This window comes from Melanaphis sacchari, unplaced genomic scaffold (assembly GCF_002803265.2).
Source record: "Melanaphis sacchari strain LSU unplaced genomic scaffold, SCAv2.0 Contig43_pilon_pilon, whole genome shotgun sequence".
Classification (NCBI taxonomy): Eukaryota; Metazoa; Arthropoda; class Insecta; order Hemiptera; family Aphididae; genus Melanaphis; species Melanaphis sacchari.
The window spans coordinates 3,081,471-3,102,031 of NW_020271284.1; the positions used below are offsets into that span (position 1 = coordinate 3,081,471).

The 20,561-nt window shown below is 29.1% G+C and overlaps 1 protein-coding gene across 2 annotated transcripts in view; it reads right to left on the reverse strand.

Annotated features, from left to right (window-relative positions):
- LOC112597836 overlaps positions 1-20,561 on the reverse strand; it is a 30,086-nt gene that overhangs the window by 989 nt on the left and 8,536 nt on the right. For both annotated transcript variants that reach the window (XM_025344063.1, XM_025344062.1), the window contains 6 exons: positions 13,039-13,150; positions 9,769-9,902; positions 2,414-2,526; positions 2,205-2,314; positions 1,318-1,396; positions 109-642 (listed from right to left, as the gene is read on the reverse strand). In XM_025344063.1, coding sequence (XP_025199848.1) covers positions 109-642; positions 1,318-1,396; positions 2,205-2,314; positions 2,414-2,526; positions 9,769-9,902; positions 13,039-13,150 — 1,082 coding nt within the window. The remainder of the gene's footprint in view (positions 1-108; positions 643-1,317; positions 1,397-2,204; positions 2,315-2,413; positions 2,527-9,768; positions 9,903-13,038; positions 13,151-20,561) is intronic.

Consider the following 20,561-nt stretch of genomic DNA (forward strand, 5'->3'; position numbering starts at 1 on the left):
GTCGTCATTACCACTATACGCATATCGTATACACAATATAATGTGATATTATTTTAAACCGTTCAAATTGTTTTTTCGGTCGCACGCCATCGCCGGCCAACCGCTTACCTCGATCCGTACTGCGAACCATGCCAGCTACGGTACGGGTCGTAGTCTTCGATGATGCTGGGCTCTTTTTCAATGATGTCGGTGCGAGCGCACGAGCACGTCATCGCCGAGCACAGGAACACGTTGATGACGAGCATAATGAGGAACATTAGCCCGAACGCTATGCACAGGTATAGCAGCCACGGTGGACGGATGCCACCGTCAGCCGGGTCGTCGCATAGCGTCAGGCTGCGGGCCGTCTCGCCGGGCTCGAGCACGAAAACCGTCGTGCTGGCAGTCAACGTGCCGTTTTCCGCTGGCGAGTCAACAGCGAACTCGTACTTGATCTGCTGCTGCTGCTGCTGCTGCAACTGCACCGCGGATACGCCGTCGCAGTCGGGCTCCACGCACGCGCCCCGACACACCTCGATGTCGCACTGGAAATACAGTTCCGGGCTGTCCGGAAACCGGAACATAGAAGACAGCGTCGCGTCCGCGTACCCCGACTTTGGGTCGTACTTGAACGGCGTGATGACCTTCGAGTTGGACGGACAACTGCGGCATTATACGTGTATAATGAGAATGATATCAATACAATTATAATATTATTGCATATATATAGTGTTTGAAAAACATAAATAACTAATTCGATATTTTTCTGTCCAATATTCTACAGGTAGGTATCTAATACGAAAAAATAGAAAATGTTTTCGAAGCGACAGTGTTTCTAAAATTATGATACGGGTGGATTTAGACGCGTTCTCAGCACGCTTTTTATGAACATTGTTGAGTACAATAGTGAAACCAATAATTACTGTCCAATGAAAATCGGCACAGTTAACTTTATGTTATTAAATAAAAACTAATTGATTGTAAACAACTCGAAAATATTTCCGATTTGATATTATCTGCCACTGACCATTTAATAAAATTGTTGACTGTACGAGACCGTTTATTTTGAGAAGAAACATACTGCTCTGATCTCTCGGACCATTGCGGTTATTAACGAAACAAAATAATAGCCAAGTATAAAAGAAAATCCCATCGAACAACATCTTCTTAGAAACGCTAGAGCAGACGTATGCGAGTTAAAAAACAATCACGGTTTAAACCACTAATTTCAGAGTCTTTGGAAGTTGTAACTAGAAAAACCACATAATTGTACTATACGCGGTACAGCGGGAGATCTTTTGTAACCAACTATGTGCAGTATCGTCAGGGTTCACTTACCCGAGCTCATTGATGAGGTTGACGCTGTTGTTCCTCTTGTTGAACGCAAAACAGTTCTTAACGCGTATTCCATAGGCGCCTGTGTGGTTTAGAACATGAAAAAAAAAAAAAGGAATTTATGTTTGATTCCTCGTAGTTGCGTATATTATTTACACAATTATGTACGATATACACCTAGGTTTGGGTAAATATGCCTTTAATTTTTTTTTAACAATATTTATATTTAATGGTTGTTCCACTTCAATAAATTACGTAAAATGTTGAAATATTAATAAATTATAAGTGTAAAAATTGTTTAATAAAACCACAAATTGAAATTAAATATTAAATTCAAATTATCATTATTGAAGCGTGTAATTTATTACATAAATACTTTCTCACGATAAAAAAAAAGAAGAACACTGTAGCTTTAGGAATCAATAATACACGTATAAATTAAATATATTTATGTATTATACATAAAGTATTAAAATGTGCTAATAACCGTTACATTACAGTGAAATTAAATATTTATATTTTAGTTGATTTGAACAATGTGTATAAATTGGTTTTCAGAAATCTTCCTTAGTAGGTAAAATGAAGATACAAAAATAAATACTTAGTAGTTACCAACCAAAAAAGCTACAAAAATAAGTGTATTTTATTAACTATTATGTTTGTGTATTATATTATAAATTATAATAAGCGTATTATGATTTATGATAATATATAATTTCATCATAAGTGCATAGAATAACTTTAAGGGTTTTAAAGATAAATAAAAAAAAATTCCTCTAAAATGTATTTGGACCCAAATTTATAACACGAACAATATTAAATTTTCTTATAATCATCCGTTAATAAGTTGTTAAAAGTTTCAATATTAATTAAGTATTATTCTATTTTACCATCGTGTCTAGATATCTCAGCCCTTAGTGTGTATGGATGGCTGTAAACAACTTCCTGAATTCTTTTCCCGTTCTCGAGAAATTTTAATGATACCAACGACGTTTCGTTTCTGAAAAATAATTTAATGTTTTAATCTTGTTGAATTTTTTTTTTCTTTTAACATTTGTAGAATTTCATCGGCAAGTTCAAGTTTATAGACATTATTTACTTGGAATTCTTGAATCCCGATTTGCCACATGTGATGACGTAATACTTATCGTCCGCAAGTTCTAGAGTCCTGTGTATTCTTATAGCAATCGGTACTGATCTTTCTTCGGTTTTCTATTAAATTAAGTATACAAACATTAATTAAATATAGGTATAACGATTATATGGTGTGAAAACTTAATTGTTAAATTTTTCATATGGACCTAGTGAAAAACTATATAATCTAATTAAGTGTTAACTACATAGTGTGTATAATACATTTAAATATTATTCTTATTTCCTATAATATTAACATGTTTTTATATGTGATTGGTATTCTAATATTGGGTAACGACTTATGAGCTCAGTTGAATGAAACAAATTATTAGTATATTTGTAATGAAATTTTAATTGCCAAAAATCAAAATTCAAAATCTTCTGACTTTATTCGGTATATCTATTTGTTTAGGGGGAATGTTTATCTAAATTTTATTATGTACATTTATATTATTTGAAAAATTAATTTCAATTTTTAGACCAAGTGTTTAAAACAATAAACATTTTATGACCATTTTAAATTTTTAAATATATTCAATCATATTATTTTAAAATATTTATATTAATAAAAGTGAATGTTTATGTGTGTGTATGCAATCCACAGTCAAGTCTATCGCACGCGGCGTCGCGGCGTTCTGAAATTTGGTAACTACATAAATAATCATATTCCTATACTAAAGAATGTACATCTCGAAGCCAAATTTTAAAGCGTGACTCACACAGAGATTTGTTGGCTCCTGAAAAATTAATATTTATTTTTATTTTTGTAGGTTACTTTAACCAATAGCATCTATTGGTTACATGAAACAAAACAGCCATGATAATTTAAAATAATTTTAGATCTATATTATATATTTTATCTAAATCTCTCAAATAATTGTGTTGAGAATTTGTATAGTTTACTCTTTACATTTAACGGAGTTCAAATAAAGGAAATCTACTAGATTTTAATTTGTCACGGGCAACGTTCTGCACAAACAGTTAGTGTGAAATATATTATATGAATTATCATTTTTATCGTATTTGTACAATATAATTAGATTTATATTTCGAGTAGGTATCTAGGACCTAATTTATCAATCCCGGTACTTATTTTTTATGTGTACATAAAAATGTGATTAAATGAGAAATGAGAATAAGTATATCTACCATTATTTATTGTAAAATAAAACCTTAATGTTATAAGCGCATAGATTCTAGTTTTTAGACTAGTGATTACAATAAATTATGATTTAAAAATAATAAACTTTATCTAAAGAATATAATCAGAAAATATACGATCATAATGTACGACCCACGTCAAAAAGATTAACTCTTTTAAATGCACGGATTTGTATATTAAAATTTATATTTATATATACAATTTAGTCGTTGATTTAAACGTGTTCTATTTATACTTCCGACTTCCAAGTTATTTACTGTGATTATCGTTACCGAAGATTAAGTATGTCGTTCACCTTAATCTTAAATAGTAAATACATTATCTACATTTATTTCTGTGTCAAATTTTTTATGGGCCTATATTTCATTAAGGAATCCGTCACATGGATCAACTCGATTTTGTTTATTACGTAACTGTAACAACTATCCACGAGAGAAAAAAAGAAAACAATTGGTCATTCAAATACGAAAGAAAAATGTTTATGTGTATATAATGTTTCAATCGTTTATTAGACATGCTCGCGTAATGAATAATTTTTTCGTCACCTCCACGGATCATCTGTCCCTACCGTTGCACTTTCCCCGTTCGCTCGATGGCTTCGGTGTACTGACTTCGCTGTGGTCAACTACTCGACCGTAACCAACCACTTCTATTTTATTTACACAATATTCACCAAACAGACACTCATAAAATAATTTACTACACTTTGAATAAATAAATATGCTAACGACTGAATCTATTAATTATTGGTAATTGATTACTTATACGTGTATAAATTATAGTGACATCCGCGGTTGATGGTCATATATTAACATTCATATTTTATATCTCCTTAATAAAACGTACTTATTCGTCATATTATGTAATAAAAAAAAGACCAAACACGAAGAAAATCAGATCTCGACACTGGAAATGTAATTCAATAAAAAATTTGATTAAATTACGTTTATGAACAAGAAAATCACTTGCCAGTTAGTTTAAGTACAAATGAAAATAATGGCAGAAAATTATTTTTAAATGTGAAGAGTTTTAACGAGTAAGGAATAAAAAAAATCATTAAAACAAGTTTGTCAATTTACGAGTTCACAATTATTATTAAATATACCTATTAATCACATAAAATTACAATAGGTATATATTATATTTATTTGTACTATCAAATTTTCCGTAACATATTATATTATATGATAAAAGAATACCATTAAAAAAAAAAAAAAACCAAAAATAATTAAAATGGTCCATCTTAGATGAAGTTAATTTCAAATGTATTAAATAGTTATTTAAATGTAAATGCATTAAACAGTTACAGTTGATGTCCTACTCCACTGTATTATTTAAATATTAATAAATAAGTATTTAAGAACGTATTATGCATGATAATAATGTATAGTTTTTTAATGGTAAGCTAATGTTAAAATCAACAAATCCATTTTGTTCGGAATAATTTTAGTATAATTTAGCTAAAGATATACTATTTCACGACAGTTTCTTAAATCCTAATATATATTCAAATCAAATTATTAAAAACGAGCCTATTATATGCTATGGAAAATAATTGTTTTTAAATACATACACACTATTTTCAATACATAGGTTTATTTTATATTTGAATATAATTGTGCCCTAAAGTGATTATATGAATTTTAAATTACATAATACCTGTAATAAAGTAATAGGTAGGCGTCTACCAGAGAAAAATGTTGATTTTAAAAGATAATAATAATATTTCAATCAAAGACTTTTTTTTTATTTAGCTTTTATAAATTAGGTACCAAGTTTATAAGAATGTAAATCATGATATTAAATCGTTATAAAATATGTAGGTACGTATTATATGTATGGTTTATTTTAGATAAACCGAACCCTGAGAAATTGAAAATACTTACTATACTACTATAGATAATGATCTGTAAAACTATTTAATTACAATGTGTGATTTTTGCCCCTAGATAACTTTTTACGCAGTAAACAAATTCCAGCAGTTGTCAAGGAAAAATTTAAAACATAATGAGATGGAGAAAAATGAATAGGTACCTATAAGAAAAGTTGAAAAAATGTATGGAAGTATCAAACATTAAACAAGACCCGTTTTTAATTTCATTCTTATTATTGTTTCTTTAATCTATATAATATAGTAAAGTAACCTACTATACCTTGATAATTATAAACTTAAAAAAATTATTTATAATATCAAATTCCTATATGTTTATACTTCTATATTTTTCAGAAACCAAATTTTAACCTATATTACTTTTTTTTTTTTAATTGGGGCCTAAACAACTTATAGAACCTCCTTTGATGAATGCTTATAGATATATTATACGGTCGTATAAAAAGTAAAATAAAAATACACGACTTATTTTTATTTGAATATTATAACACTAATTTTTTTGACAAAATATTATAATGTATTAATGTATAGATAATAATGGTAAAAATACGTACAAAAACCAGTGGTAGTCGGTAACACGTTTTTTTTTTCAATACAATTCATACTTAAATATTAAATGAGTGTAATAAATAAGTACGAAAAAAATATTTCAATTTTAACGAAAAGAGTACAATTTATTTTAAGAGTAATTGCCAATTCACAACCGGAATTGGAAATGACTAAGTAATGTTATTTTCATGAAAGACTGAGTACGTATTTACCTATATTTTATATTAACGTATACGATACTGTCTATAGTATTCTAGCATCTGTATATACTATATATACTCTCAAGTATTTTGTCATGCTCATAGAATTAACATTAAAGAAGGTACAACAATTGAAATGACAACGACAGAATGCTTTATTCTTTGTAATCAAAATGTCAAAAACCTGTTGTAATGTTATTCCATAGAAAAACGGGTATTAAACGCCAGTAGAAATATATATTATACTATTAAATCGAATTGACGAGTATCATATCATAGTTTAGGCCAATAGCGTCTTCAAATGGTGATAAAAGGGGAAATTCATCATCATATCGTTGAGCTTTTAAAAAATGTTTTTAGTTTTATATTGTTAATCTTTCTATAATGAAACAATTTTTGACAAAGTATTTAAATTAAGTACATAAATATAAATAAAATTATACATGAATGATTAATGAATATATAAATATATAATTAATAATAATAAATTAAATGGTTAAGTTTTAATACATTAATTATATTACACATTTTTTTCGTCTCATATATAGGTATATATATTATGGCTAAAATTGTCTATCGTATATTGTACGTTTGAATTTAGTTTGAAATAATACATTTCAATACAATTTAAAAACACTTTTAACTTGTTTTAAAATTAAAATATGAAAAAAAAATCTGTTTGGTGATAACGAATAACGTCTAACCACGTGTGCCTTTAAAAATTTAAACTTAAAACGTCTTTAATATCAACGGGTAAAAATGAAATTTATTTATAGACTGGAATACCAATGGTACTCTAAGCTTAAAAAGACGCCTATATAAATTTAACTTGTAAGAGGTAATTTTTATTTGTATCTTATATCGAGTCAGTAATTAATTAGTTATTCTTATTCGATTTATAAAAAATCATATTTACTTTGATAAAGGTAGATTCGAAAAGGAGTAAGTAAAACGTACAAGCGTTTTGTGGAGACCATTGTACTTGCCCGCTTATCCGCTCAATTAACATACAAGTAAAATATGCTTATGACCGATTAAAAAATAATAGCTGGTGCAACTTAAAAAAATAAACGGTTTTCAATACTAACGATTTCAAATTGTGTAAAAATTAAGGTTTCAAAAAAAAAAAAAAACACGAAATTTCCGAAAAAAATGATAACTGTTTAGAGATAAATTTTACCTAGGCTATTTATTATTATATTATTATAACCTACACATAAAACTATAATTCAGGCACGCCCATATCGAAGTATAAAATACTGTGCGTGTTTAACAGGTGTTCTACGGTTCTACACGCTTATGGCGCATAATAATAATATTATAATAATATGACGCCTTATACGACTGCACACGTCATGGTATTCGTACGAGAAGATGGTGCTATTGACGGGATGACGTCTGTCCGTGCCGCTTTTCCGAGGAAAATCTTTACGGGCGGCGACGTGATATCATTAGGCACACGTCGTTCGCAACAATCGCGTAACGCATGCCGCCAAAAAATGCGCTGCGCACCCACCCGCCGTTAGTAAGCCGTTTACGCCGTCCATTCGAGACGTAGTTTACCGTGAAATCGGGTGCAAATTTTTCCCAGGTACACACAACATAACACAACATAACATAACATAACATAATATAATATACGGTACACGATGATAGATAAATGGTATTATGTCTCGTACTCGTCTGCCGACAGTCATCTACTCATCTGCCTCGGCCGTGTGTGTCGTCGTAACACTCGCAACGATAATAGGCACCGAGTGGTCGATAATAGAAGGTATTCGGACGACAAACGGTACAAAATATAGAGCTGTGCGCAAGACGTGTGTAACCATCATAACCGTGCCGGCGAACGAGTAGGTACGTATTACACGACTAACACGTCCGAGCTCTCGACGAAGGAAACCATTAATTTATTTTCGCTGATATTGTCAAAACTCGAAACTATTATTAGCCGAATAAAATTATCCGGTTTCGCCCGTCTACAGTTTTGACAGAACTTTTTCCACCCATTTAAACTAACTATAATTTTCTGGGTTAGGTACGGTGGCACGTTAAATAAAATATTATTTACATAAGTTTATTTTCAATTATTACCTCATAATATACGCGTTCAATTTTTTAATTTCCACGTAATGTTTAATTATACTCGAACTTACATTGTTTGTTTTTAAAACGACGTTCCGTCCAAAACCTCGTTTTGCCCATGAATAGTTTTTATGCAGTAATACAGTTAATTTTTATCTTATTTTTTTTTTTTTTGATTTCTATATTTAATAACTATAATATAATAACACAAATAATCTCTAACCAATGGCAATAATTTTAAAATTAACAATAAAATATTCTATTTTCCTGAGTCAGAAGTAAATTAATGCGTGAGCCACACCTATACTCTATAGTAACCTATAAAGATAGAAAAAAATAAAACTACATACGCCTAGTACATACTCCTAATTCCAATGCATTTATTAATACAACTTGTATTAAAAACAGTTTAATAGTTCCTGAGAATATAAAGGATAAAGAATCAAATAAACCAACATTCGTCGTTTATGAGTATATAACATATTATACACATACTATAAATTTAGAGATTTATAATTGCATTAAATATTTCAGCTGTAACAGACTCGCAACGAAAGTGGCGCTTTGTATACGAGTACACACGATGGATGTGGATGATTTAACGTTATAGATAAAATAGGCCTGTTTTTTTATTTACATGTTTAATAAAACGCTCGTATAACGTATAGCCAGTGGCGGACTATGACAGCGGGATGTCCCGACTTTAACCGGCGGACTGCAGCTAGTAGTGGGGGCAGCAAACTATTATTTATTAAAATTAATAGTTAAAGTCATTCCTGTTTTATGGCTGCAGAGAAAGATATATGTTATACAGAATAATATTTATGTTGAAGACATTATTGACATTGTTAAAAATGAAAGTGATTTATTAGATAAAAACTACGTATGTGTACATTTTTATTAAATTTAATATTGTGTTTTGTTTTTATAAAGTGAGGATATGAGTTATTTTAATATCTAATTTGATAGAAACATATTCTATTAGACTTTAAAATAAGCATGTATTTATAGCCTAAAAAAAAGTCACTAAATATATCCAGGATCAAAACAAAATTAATGACCAGTCAAATAGTTTTCCCGGGTTGCATTGTTTTCATAGTCTGCCACCGCACATGTTCATCTTACTAATTCCACGAATGCGTTACAACAACTTTTCTCTATTTCAATACAAGGTTTATACTCGAAAGTATAGTATACGTTAAGTGATATAATATGTTTGTGTAAGCAATTAAAACATAATAATAAACAAGTATTTGATATCTGTGAAAAAGCTTGATAATCTATAGTTTTAATTGGTACCTACTTCAATTTTGTAAGTGTACTTAATCAATATATTATTTTGAAACCCAAACATCCTTTGTGGAATATACCCATATCAATCACAGATTTATACGAGTTAAGGTAAATTATTATTTAATATTGATAATACATACGTTGTTAATGAATATTCCACAGTAATCGGTCGATCCTTGGGTGGCCAAAAGATTGATGCCGAGCGTGGTGAGCTTGGTGCCGTTACCGTAACTCAAGCAACTCGGTGAACGATAATCTCTAGCGTGCACGGCCCCTGTGAAAAACAAAACGGTTTTATTTTTTATAAAATAATAATTTCGATTCGCCACGACGTTTGCGATGTGGTTATGGGTGCGTCCGGATTTCGAACACTGTTCTTCTCTAATTCACTAATATTGAGTATGGGCAAGTGTAAGTATTTTATTATTAATAAAACGCAAAAAAGTAAACAACACGTATCTGAATATCTCCAATTATTTGGATTGCATTTATTTTTGGAGATTAAAAATGTACTTGATTTTATTTGAACGATTTTTTTGAGGAGAGAGAAAAGGGACGTCATTATATCATGGTTAAGTCACGACGATAACTATAAAGAGATTTATAATTTTTTTTAACAAAATTGGATATAGATAGGTACGGCATGATAAAATGTGAACGTAATGATATTTAACATTATAGGAATATCAACTTCCACCGTCCACGTAAGTATATAATATAATTCTATACACTACTTGTACACTATTACGTTATAGTCATAAAAGTTAATGGTATAATATGGTATACTAAACTTAAATTTTTAATATACACAAATATCATACTTACATAATACGTAATTCTTATTTATTATAAGTAAATGTCAAATAGTTATTATTCTTCATTAAGATCTTAATTATTATGTAATCTTTAATTTTTTTTTTTTAGTGAACACGCTATACATTTAGTAATCTATGTATATTTTATTTCAATGTAGTTACATGATATAATCTATGTATATATCAGTTAAGTTAAAATATTTATTTTTATTTTAACTTTGATATCAATGACTTAATTTTGATTATTTACAAGTTTAAAAAATAAAATTAAGTGCTAACTGTATTTTAAAATGGTTAACTTTAAATAGATAATATTATATACGTGTATTAAGTATCTACTCATATTATACTAAGACGTACCTATACCTAATAATATTATATGTGTACTTGAACACTATACTATACATCTTACAGTATAACCAAAAATCGTTTCTAAAACTTGTCTAATAAGTACATAAAAATGATGTACTAATGAATAGTAAAATTGTTTTTCAAACATTGAAAATCAAGTGACTAGTGTAAAGTACTAGTGTATATTCAATTTTATTATATAATATTTCAAATATCAGTAATGACTAATGACTAATGAGTATATAATGGCTAACTACTAATGATATTAATTAGAAGGAGATTGTCAAATAGGAAATAGCTTAAAAAATAAAAAAACACTTTATGGAGAGATTATTAATTTCTTATTTTTACAATAAAAAATAATTAGATTAAAGGAAAATTATATCTGGTCCAAATCTTAAAGTAGATAGTTCTTTAGTTTAAAAACAATACAATTGAATGCGGAAATTATAAAGATAATAATATAATATTTAGATCCCATGAAAAAGGCGTGGAAAAAGTCCTTGGTGAAATTTGATGTTGAGTGCCTATTTATACTAACATTACTAACTATAGCGTTATGGTTGTTGAAAACAATAAAAGTATTGATTATTGGTTCACACCTTTCTAGTTAAATAATTATATGCAATTTATTCTACTATGTTATAATTTTCTGTGAATGTATAATATTGTGTACATCTAATGATTTTATTTTGATGCACGCGAGTGTACATATATATTGTGTAAATATTAAAAAGTAAGAAACCGAGCTTGAGTGTTAGTATTCCGGTATAAATGTATAATATAATATGTCTTGCTTTGGATTCGTTCACCATGTTGCTAACCACGTAGAGTCTTATTAATTTAAATTTGAAAGCAAAGATAAAACGATGAACCGTGTACAGCAAAGTTTAATAAACGATTTGGCGATGTAGATACGTTAACTCTGTTAGGTCTTTTTGGTCGTATAGAAATATAGATACAATTTTCAAAATGCCTCGCATGCTATATGATTCAAAAATATTCTAAATTTCTTAAATATAATAACATACAATGTAAAATGTGCAAAGTAAAATTAAATGATATGTGATATTGTTAACAGTGTGTTATATAATAGTACAATACAATATCATCTGACTTACAATAGAATAACTAAAATGGTTTATATACCAACTTATAAACCTACACTTAAATATTTAATACAAGCTATACATATTTTAAATAAGAAAATTTGAATTATTTATTTTGCTTTTATACCCAAATATCATTGATCGGATATTCGTTTGTTCTATGTTTATTGTACACGTCTTGTTATATTATATATTTTTATAGATAGAAATATTTTGAAAATCATTCTTTATTTTTCACTGAGGTCGCATGAAAAATATAACAATAATGTGGCCTCGTCAGGGATTTTAAAAAGACATTATTTTTAAAATACAACACTATATTGTTAAGTTCTATTCACTATGAACGAAATAGAAGGTTTACAGTGACGGCCTTTGGTCAAAACTTAATAAATATGTAGTTTTAGTTAGTACTCAATAAACATATTATAATATTTAATCGACCTATCGGTTTTGCAATCCAATATCTAATGTCTGATTATAAAGACTATAGGTGTGCACTGCATTCTGTGCCGTGTTTAAACATATTTTATGACCAGTTGTTCATATTAGAGGACGTGGGATTCGAAGGTAGCAAAGCAGCCAACAAATAAAACATTCTTATTATGTTACCGTGTGTAAAATTGTAAAGTATATTAAAGACCAGTTTAAACACCACGCGTGTATATATATTATTAGTTGTAACTTTATATTGCTTTTAAACTGCGTTTTAGAAAATTAAATTATTCAGTCCCTTAATGGTTTTTAATGCTCTTATCAAATCAATTTTAATCATTTAAAATTATCAAAGATATGAACAGATATAAGCTTTTTTAATACAATTTTATTACCTATTAGGTATTTTCATAAATTTAAGATCAATTTATTTTATGAAATAGATAATATATTAATTTAATAAACGCATTTTTATTTATTTTGGTGATATACCTATATAGGACATTTTAGTTTGACACTATATTTTTAAAAATAACGTACCTGTCTAGATACCATATGTTTTGTTAAAAATAAAATAATTTGCATTACAATATAATACAGTAACTCGTGTCCTTAATTATCGTGTAATTGGCTTATTAAAACGGTCGTATAGCATGCAACAGAGTAATTATAATTGAATAGGTAAATAACAATATCAACTAACCAACAAAAGGCTGGTTGGTGGTGACTTTAATCGTCATGTATCCAGCTTTGCATGTCGCAGTAACGGATGGTATGAACTCTTCTTCCACGAGATTTTGTCCATAGTTAATACGCTGTAAAAAAAAAAAAAAAAACAAAACAAAATTAAATAATAGTGAAGTACGTACAAAAAATATAAACACAGTAATAATATATTTTTCGTTAATTTTGAATGTGTTGTGTATCTTATTATAAATAAATTACGGTTTTAATCTGATGTTAAAAACATAATGGGTATATTTATTTATACATTTATATATTTATATAACATACAGGCAATTTAAATGGCAAATAGTTCGTAGTATACCGTGCGATTAAACCAATGCGAAGTTATTCATTTCATGTTTTTGAAAGTTTCGTTATTTTGAATATGCTTAAGTCTTTGTTAAGTAATAGTCACCCGTGGTTAAAAAAAAATACCATAACTGTATCTTCGGACCACAATACATAATATGAGGGCGTATTGAATTGATGAGGCTGTTGTAAGACCAGATTTTTTGTTGTAATATATATATATATATATACATATGTACTATGGGTGGTACTGTACATATACCCGGACTTCGAGGTCAAGGACCTAGATACCGATAAAGCACGATTAAACAAAAATAAATACGATGATGATTTTTGCGTGTTTCGGTCATAGACGAAATCGTGTCGGCCGTTAGCTAATCTGCCAACGTTACAGGCATGACATGTGTACCCATATATATATATATATATATGTACATGTAAATTGTAGGTATACACACAAACCTTTAATGCATATACAATATGCACGCTACATACACATTGCACACACAATATTTAAGCACACGTACATAATATACATATAATGTGCTACCAGCTATTGTGTGCGAGTATACTTAAATAATATTGTATAGGTACATACGACGGATTACTCAATTCCGCGTGTCATAATGCGTTTAATATTATCACATCAGCAGCGTTATTCCGCTTGATAAAAAAAATTCCAAATAAAAAACTCATCATGGGATGTTGATGAACGATGTTAATGCCTACCCATACGTCCTATATCAGGTATTATTATATATTATATTGATTAATAATCGCACGCAGAAGACGCCGCCGACGTCCCCATACGTCTTGTCGTCGTGAGCGTGCGGCCTTGGTACACACACCTGTACACTTTATAATATAAAAAACCAGCAAAATCACACACACACACACACACATACATAATATCTCGCGACGTGGTTGACCACCATTTAAGGTTTGTCCGCGGCGAACTTGTGTAGGCGCGCAGACTTGTTTTAATAGTCACGAGGGCGCTGCCGCCTTTGTTCCAATATATATATATAAATATATTATGTACTACATGCACGTGCGAGATACTTGTCGGGGTTAATTTTATGCGTTCGCTTTTTTATTCTGCAGAGGTATCGTTGAATATATATATATATATATATATATCTACGTGGTATGCAGAGATCAGCGACGGCAGTCGACAGTCGTATATAGATAACAACAAGATATGATGATGATGCTGCGGTTCGTAGGTACGGTTTATTCTTATTTCAAACACACATTATAATAAACCGAGCTAATTACGAAACTCACCGTATATTATTACAGGTACGGTTAATGGCGTGACGAACGAAATACAATATAGGTATATGCGCACCCCATCGCGATTGTTAATTAAAACCGTCTTTTAGACGCGCTTAATTAGACCACTCGGTTTTTTTCGCGTTTATATCTATAATATGTGTGTGCGTGTGGGTGTGTGTTCTAAGTGGTGTCGTGAATTTCAAAATCATTGTACGTATATAGTATAAATTATTTAGACTACGTACAAGAGATTAAATTATAATACATGTTATATGACAGTACAGTCTATATACGCGAGACCAACGTAGCTGCTGACTGTATACACGTTGTATGTAAATATAGTGTGATTCACCGAACACGCTCGTTGATTTTTTATTTGATAATAAATTTATTAAAATTATTTTATTTTTTTTTGGAATTTTTAAACAGATTTAAAACCATATTTTTAAATATTTTCAAATTTTTTTGCTCTACTTAAAGAGGAGTGATCTGCGGTAGTACAAACTTCTATTTTTTATACCTAATTTAAAATCAGTTAAATTACAAAAATATAAAATATATTTAATATCGAATCTACAATTTATTATACTTCGACCGGTTGGACCTTATTTATAAACTACAAATATTGTAGATAGATTAATATAAATTATTATAATCTTCAAATGACCATAGCCACCATTATCATGGACCTATTAACCACATCACTCAAAGTTAAATAACAAAAAAACTCGTTTGAATTTTGATTTTAATACGTAAAAATTTTAAGTAAATTTATCCACTAAATAATTTATTATATAAAAGGAAAATTAGTATTTGAAAAACAGAATTTACTACCTCCACAAGGCACTTTTAATTAGTAACTATAAAAAAATTTATCAATTTGAAAATATGGTCTTTAAGTAAGTATATTTAGAAATTCAAAATCAGAATTTAAATAACTGCATTATCGAAGAAAAAAAGTAGATGGTTAATCGCGGTCGATGAATCATTCTGTATATAACTATCTGTAAGCAATAATAGTATAGTAATCAGTAATCGATAGGCGGTCTAAAATGGTTTTTTTTTTCTTGATGTACATCAATCATTCGTATGTCGAGCTCATTATCGGAAATCATCCAGCGGCTTGTCAATATATACATTATAAAGGAAATATCGTGGTATATCCGCTACACGCAGAGCGCGTTCCATCAATACATAACTATCACTAATAAGGTACACAAAATAAGACGGCGAGCCCATTGAAAGAAATAAGAATCGACTGCAGAGAGTAGGTATAGGTATTAGACAGGTATGAGGTTCAGCATATTACGGTCATAAAATTACAGATTATAAATGATGATGGGAAGAGCAATGGTCAATGATGGAATTTTCAAAGTCATGATAGTTAATAGATAAGTTGTCTAAGACTAATAATAACATAATATTATTAGTATATATCTTTTGTTCTGTATATAGCTATGTTATAATATAAAAATATTTGAAAGACTTAGGCCGGAAATTGTTAATGTACAAGTTAACCGTTATGATCACATAATATGTATGTATATTGTATATGTATATGCGCGAGTTAAAACCTTCCAATACAAAATAATACGTAGGAATGATTAAATCAGTAAATATCTGACTCCTATCTATAGGGATCCTATACTATAATATTATTTTATTGATTAAAATGTATAACTAGTAACTACAAACCTACAATAATATATACACAAAGGTATTTTGGTTTTTCAAATTAAACTGATAAAAATAATACACTGAGTGAACATATCAATAATAATAAAAAGTATAAATACGAATGATATAAAAATAATGTTGTTTAAATATCAATTAGGTTAAATTATATTATCTCTATGATGCATTATACCTACTCTAAATATGATTATAATATATTCAAATGCGTAGGTATTCCAGTAGATTAGTCTGGGTTTAATATTATTGTATTAACAATTAAAATCCAACGTAAAAATCGGTGTTATAACTATAAGTATTATGATTTTTTTAATATAATAAAATATTCTATTCGTTATCTATACAAATACAAATGCGTAATGCGTGTCATGAAATAGTCCACTATAGTAGTATTATTCGCAATTGCTCGATGTGTAGGATAATAGTCCATAGGTAGTCGGTGAACACAATTGCATTAAGCATCTTATAAATTATATAGTACCAATACAATGCCTCCTTAAACGGAAAGTCCAAAAACGACTGTTGTCGGCAATTGCCCGGGACTTCTCTTTAACCTTGGAAAAATGAGTGAAAAACACCTTCCACGGCCATGCATAATTATTACAAACCATCCCATACATTATTGTTCTAATGGCAGTACGGCGTTCCTTACATGGAATGCGATCTCACAACTATATCACTCGATCTCACAATCATATCATTTGATATAAACTATATCGAGAATCTGTACATCATTAATAAAATATAATAAATAATAATGCATAAAGAATGTACTGTCACACATGGTAATTGATCATTGATCGGGAATGCTTTTATTTACTCTTTACCTTAATTGAATTATTATCAATCAATGTAATAAATTATCATAAGATAAATAGTAATCAAAGATCGGGGTACCTAGCTATGTGTAACTATGTGTATTTTTAATTGAAACAACAGAAAATATGCATATATCTGTATAGTGTATATATTATTGAGTATTGGCCTGTACGAAACGAATCATACGTATAACCCAAATTATATGTTATATTACCTATGCATAGTTAGTATTTGTGAGAAGAGCAGGCAAGAAAACATATTTATATGAAGTGTATTCAAATAAAGTAGTAAAAAAGTCTATTATAGGTAATTATATATTTATTATTTAAGTTTTTAAATAACGTGTGTTGTTTAACACGATTTTATGACTAATCATTAATTTTCACTGAAATCACAATATTATTTTTCACACACTGGAGATAAATATTAATTTAGATACTTATGGTGGATTTAAAACCACTATTTTAAAAACACTCGAGAAAATGGACAGTCGTGCGTAGAAGTTGTGAGAAGCTATAGATAAAAAAAACCACTGCATTACAAATGACAACCGAACATACACATCGACAGAATTGATTTATATTCCTTCGGTTTTAAAATATGTACATTTTTAGAAGCTGAAATTATGTGAATGTCAAGTCCAGAAAACTTTACGTTGTTTACAGAAATAACAGCAACCGGGAGCAAAAACCTCTATGGAATTGTTTATTATTTCAAAATATATAATATTATAATCATTAAAATACACAACGAAGATGGATTTATGTGATGTTATCATTTTTACTAAAACGATTAATCGCTTAAATGTATCTATTACATTTTGTGCCTACGATTAGAAATTTGACAAATTTAATCGAATAAGACATTTTAATAAAACTGTCGTACGGGTACACATAGGACATTTTGTGAATGTTTATTTTCAAATACTTACCAAAATAATGAGTTTAAGATATCCTTCAAAACTCAGTAAGTACATGAATAAACTATTTATATGATAAATGGTTTTCGAGGAAATAAATTAAATCGTATTTGATACATACATTTACCTATATTAGTATACTACCTTTAAAAACTATTTTACTGAAATATATTGCTATTTAATACATTATTTAAACGACAATTGTTTGGTTTAATAGAAAAACCGAATACTAAAATAACTTAAAAATGTATACATACTATACATATAGGTACTAATTTAAAAATAATACCTACGTTAAACGTGTGAATAAAATAATGTTTGTTTTGAAATGCACAACTCGTAATGTTTTGTAACGTCGACCTTCATTCAATTGATACATTTGATTAGCCTGATTGTAAAATTGTGTATGTGTTATATTTCCTACTTCCATGGCCATTAGACCCACACACTAACGTCATATTAAAATTGTTTAACATAAAAAAAAAAAAAAATCAACCGCTCAAAAATGTCCATGCAGTTAGATATCGAAATAGTAGGTATGTTTTAAAATAGTAAAAACTTATAATATTAGCGTATTTTTAAACGTAATATTGCAATGAATTACCTACCTATGAACTAATTATTAAAAAAAAAAAAAAAAACATAATTGAAGATCGATGTAATAAAAAATTGTATAATTTGTTCAGTCATACTTTTTTTACAATCGAATCTTTACGATGTCACTCGTTGTTTTGAAATCAATTTAAAAAAAATAATAATAAAAGCAGTAGATATTAATAAAATTTAAAATTGGATTCATTTTTTTCTCGCGCTAACAACAGAGCTATAAAACATTTATCATCATTATTATATGATTCACATTTCACACACACACATATCAAAGTTGGATACATTATTAAACGCTCCATGACAAATATTTATATATATATATATATATATAATAATAATACGTTTAGTTTACGACACAATTTCATCGTTACGAATGTTATGATGATAATAAATATTGCCTCTTCGTCTCGGAAGATACTACGACGGAAAGGTACACGCAATATACAATTATATTATTATATTATATTATATTGCAGTATTCATCTATAATATTCTTTAGTAAAACATAACATAGATATGACCGCGATATAGTAAATAGTCATACCTATTTTTTCTTCGCCACATAAACCGTTCGTCCTTAAGTATGGCCGCGTTTAATTTGTTTTATTACTATTATTTTTTACTGCCACACTGACGACGACGATGTATCCGCAGCAGACTTTTATCATTTGTCACGGGTCCGCCATCGCCACCGACACACTGTACCTACAGCTATCTCATATCCGGACGCGCGGGCGTAGTATAATATATTTACGCTGTTCACAGCTCGCTACAGGTAATATATTATTATAGGTACCTATATTATAGGCGCGGGCCGAGCCGAGGCGGCACCCAATCCGAATATCTAACCACTAAAATACTTGTGTACAGCAAGTACAGTCAAGTCGCGATAACTCGAGTATCGGTAACTCAAAAACCTTCATAACTCAATTTATTTTTTTCACCCCTGAAGTGTTTATATCAGTTGTAATTGAACGACACTTTTGCCCTTCTAACCTATAAAATAAAATGTGAGCCGTCAGATGGCAAAAGAAAAATGAACGGTCAAAACGTGTATACCTACTAATCACGTATATTTCAATGCGAGTTTTTCTGAATTTTAGTTCTTATTTTTAAATGTTTAATGTGTATTTTTAATTTTCAAAAAAAGTATTATAAAAAGTATTGCAACGTAGGAATACAATATTTTGTTAGTAATATGTACGTACCTATAATTTATACGTGACAGAGATTTTAAATAATTTCATATAAATTGAGTTAGATCTCATATTTTTGTCATTTTAATCCATCAAATTCATGTTGACAAATCATTACGTCAATATATTAAAAACTAATTCATGAGTAACTCGTTTTAATTAAAATTGATTAGTTACTGTGATTTTATGATTGAACTTAATTTATTTTACACGTCTACCCAGTGGCGCACAGAGGTATTTTGAGAGCACATGCAACTATCCAAAGTTACCCACCCACCCATTTTTTTTATTTAAAAACAAAATGTTATTTTATTGAATGTAATGTAATATTTTAATAAATAACTGTGAAAATTGAATAATAATAAGTGATAGTTAATTTCACCAATAAAAAATTGCCATAGACGCATACAAAATAATTTGAAGTTCGTAGATCAAACAGTCAACAGACGAACAACACAAATTCACTAAAATATCTAGTGGAAAGTGTGGAATACCGAATACTGGAATTTACTAACCGATTATCGGTCATAATAATTAATAATTATCGTGAAGCCAATGGATAGGCCGGGTAGGGTGGTTGCTGGCTAGTTATATTGAGGGAACAGGGAAACACATTTCTAAAAATAAATACCTAATATACGCTGTTATTGGTATCTTATCACCATGTAGCAATACCCG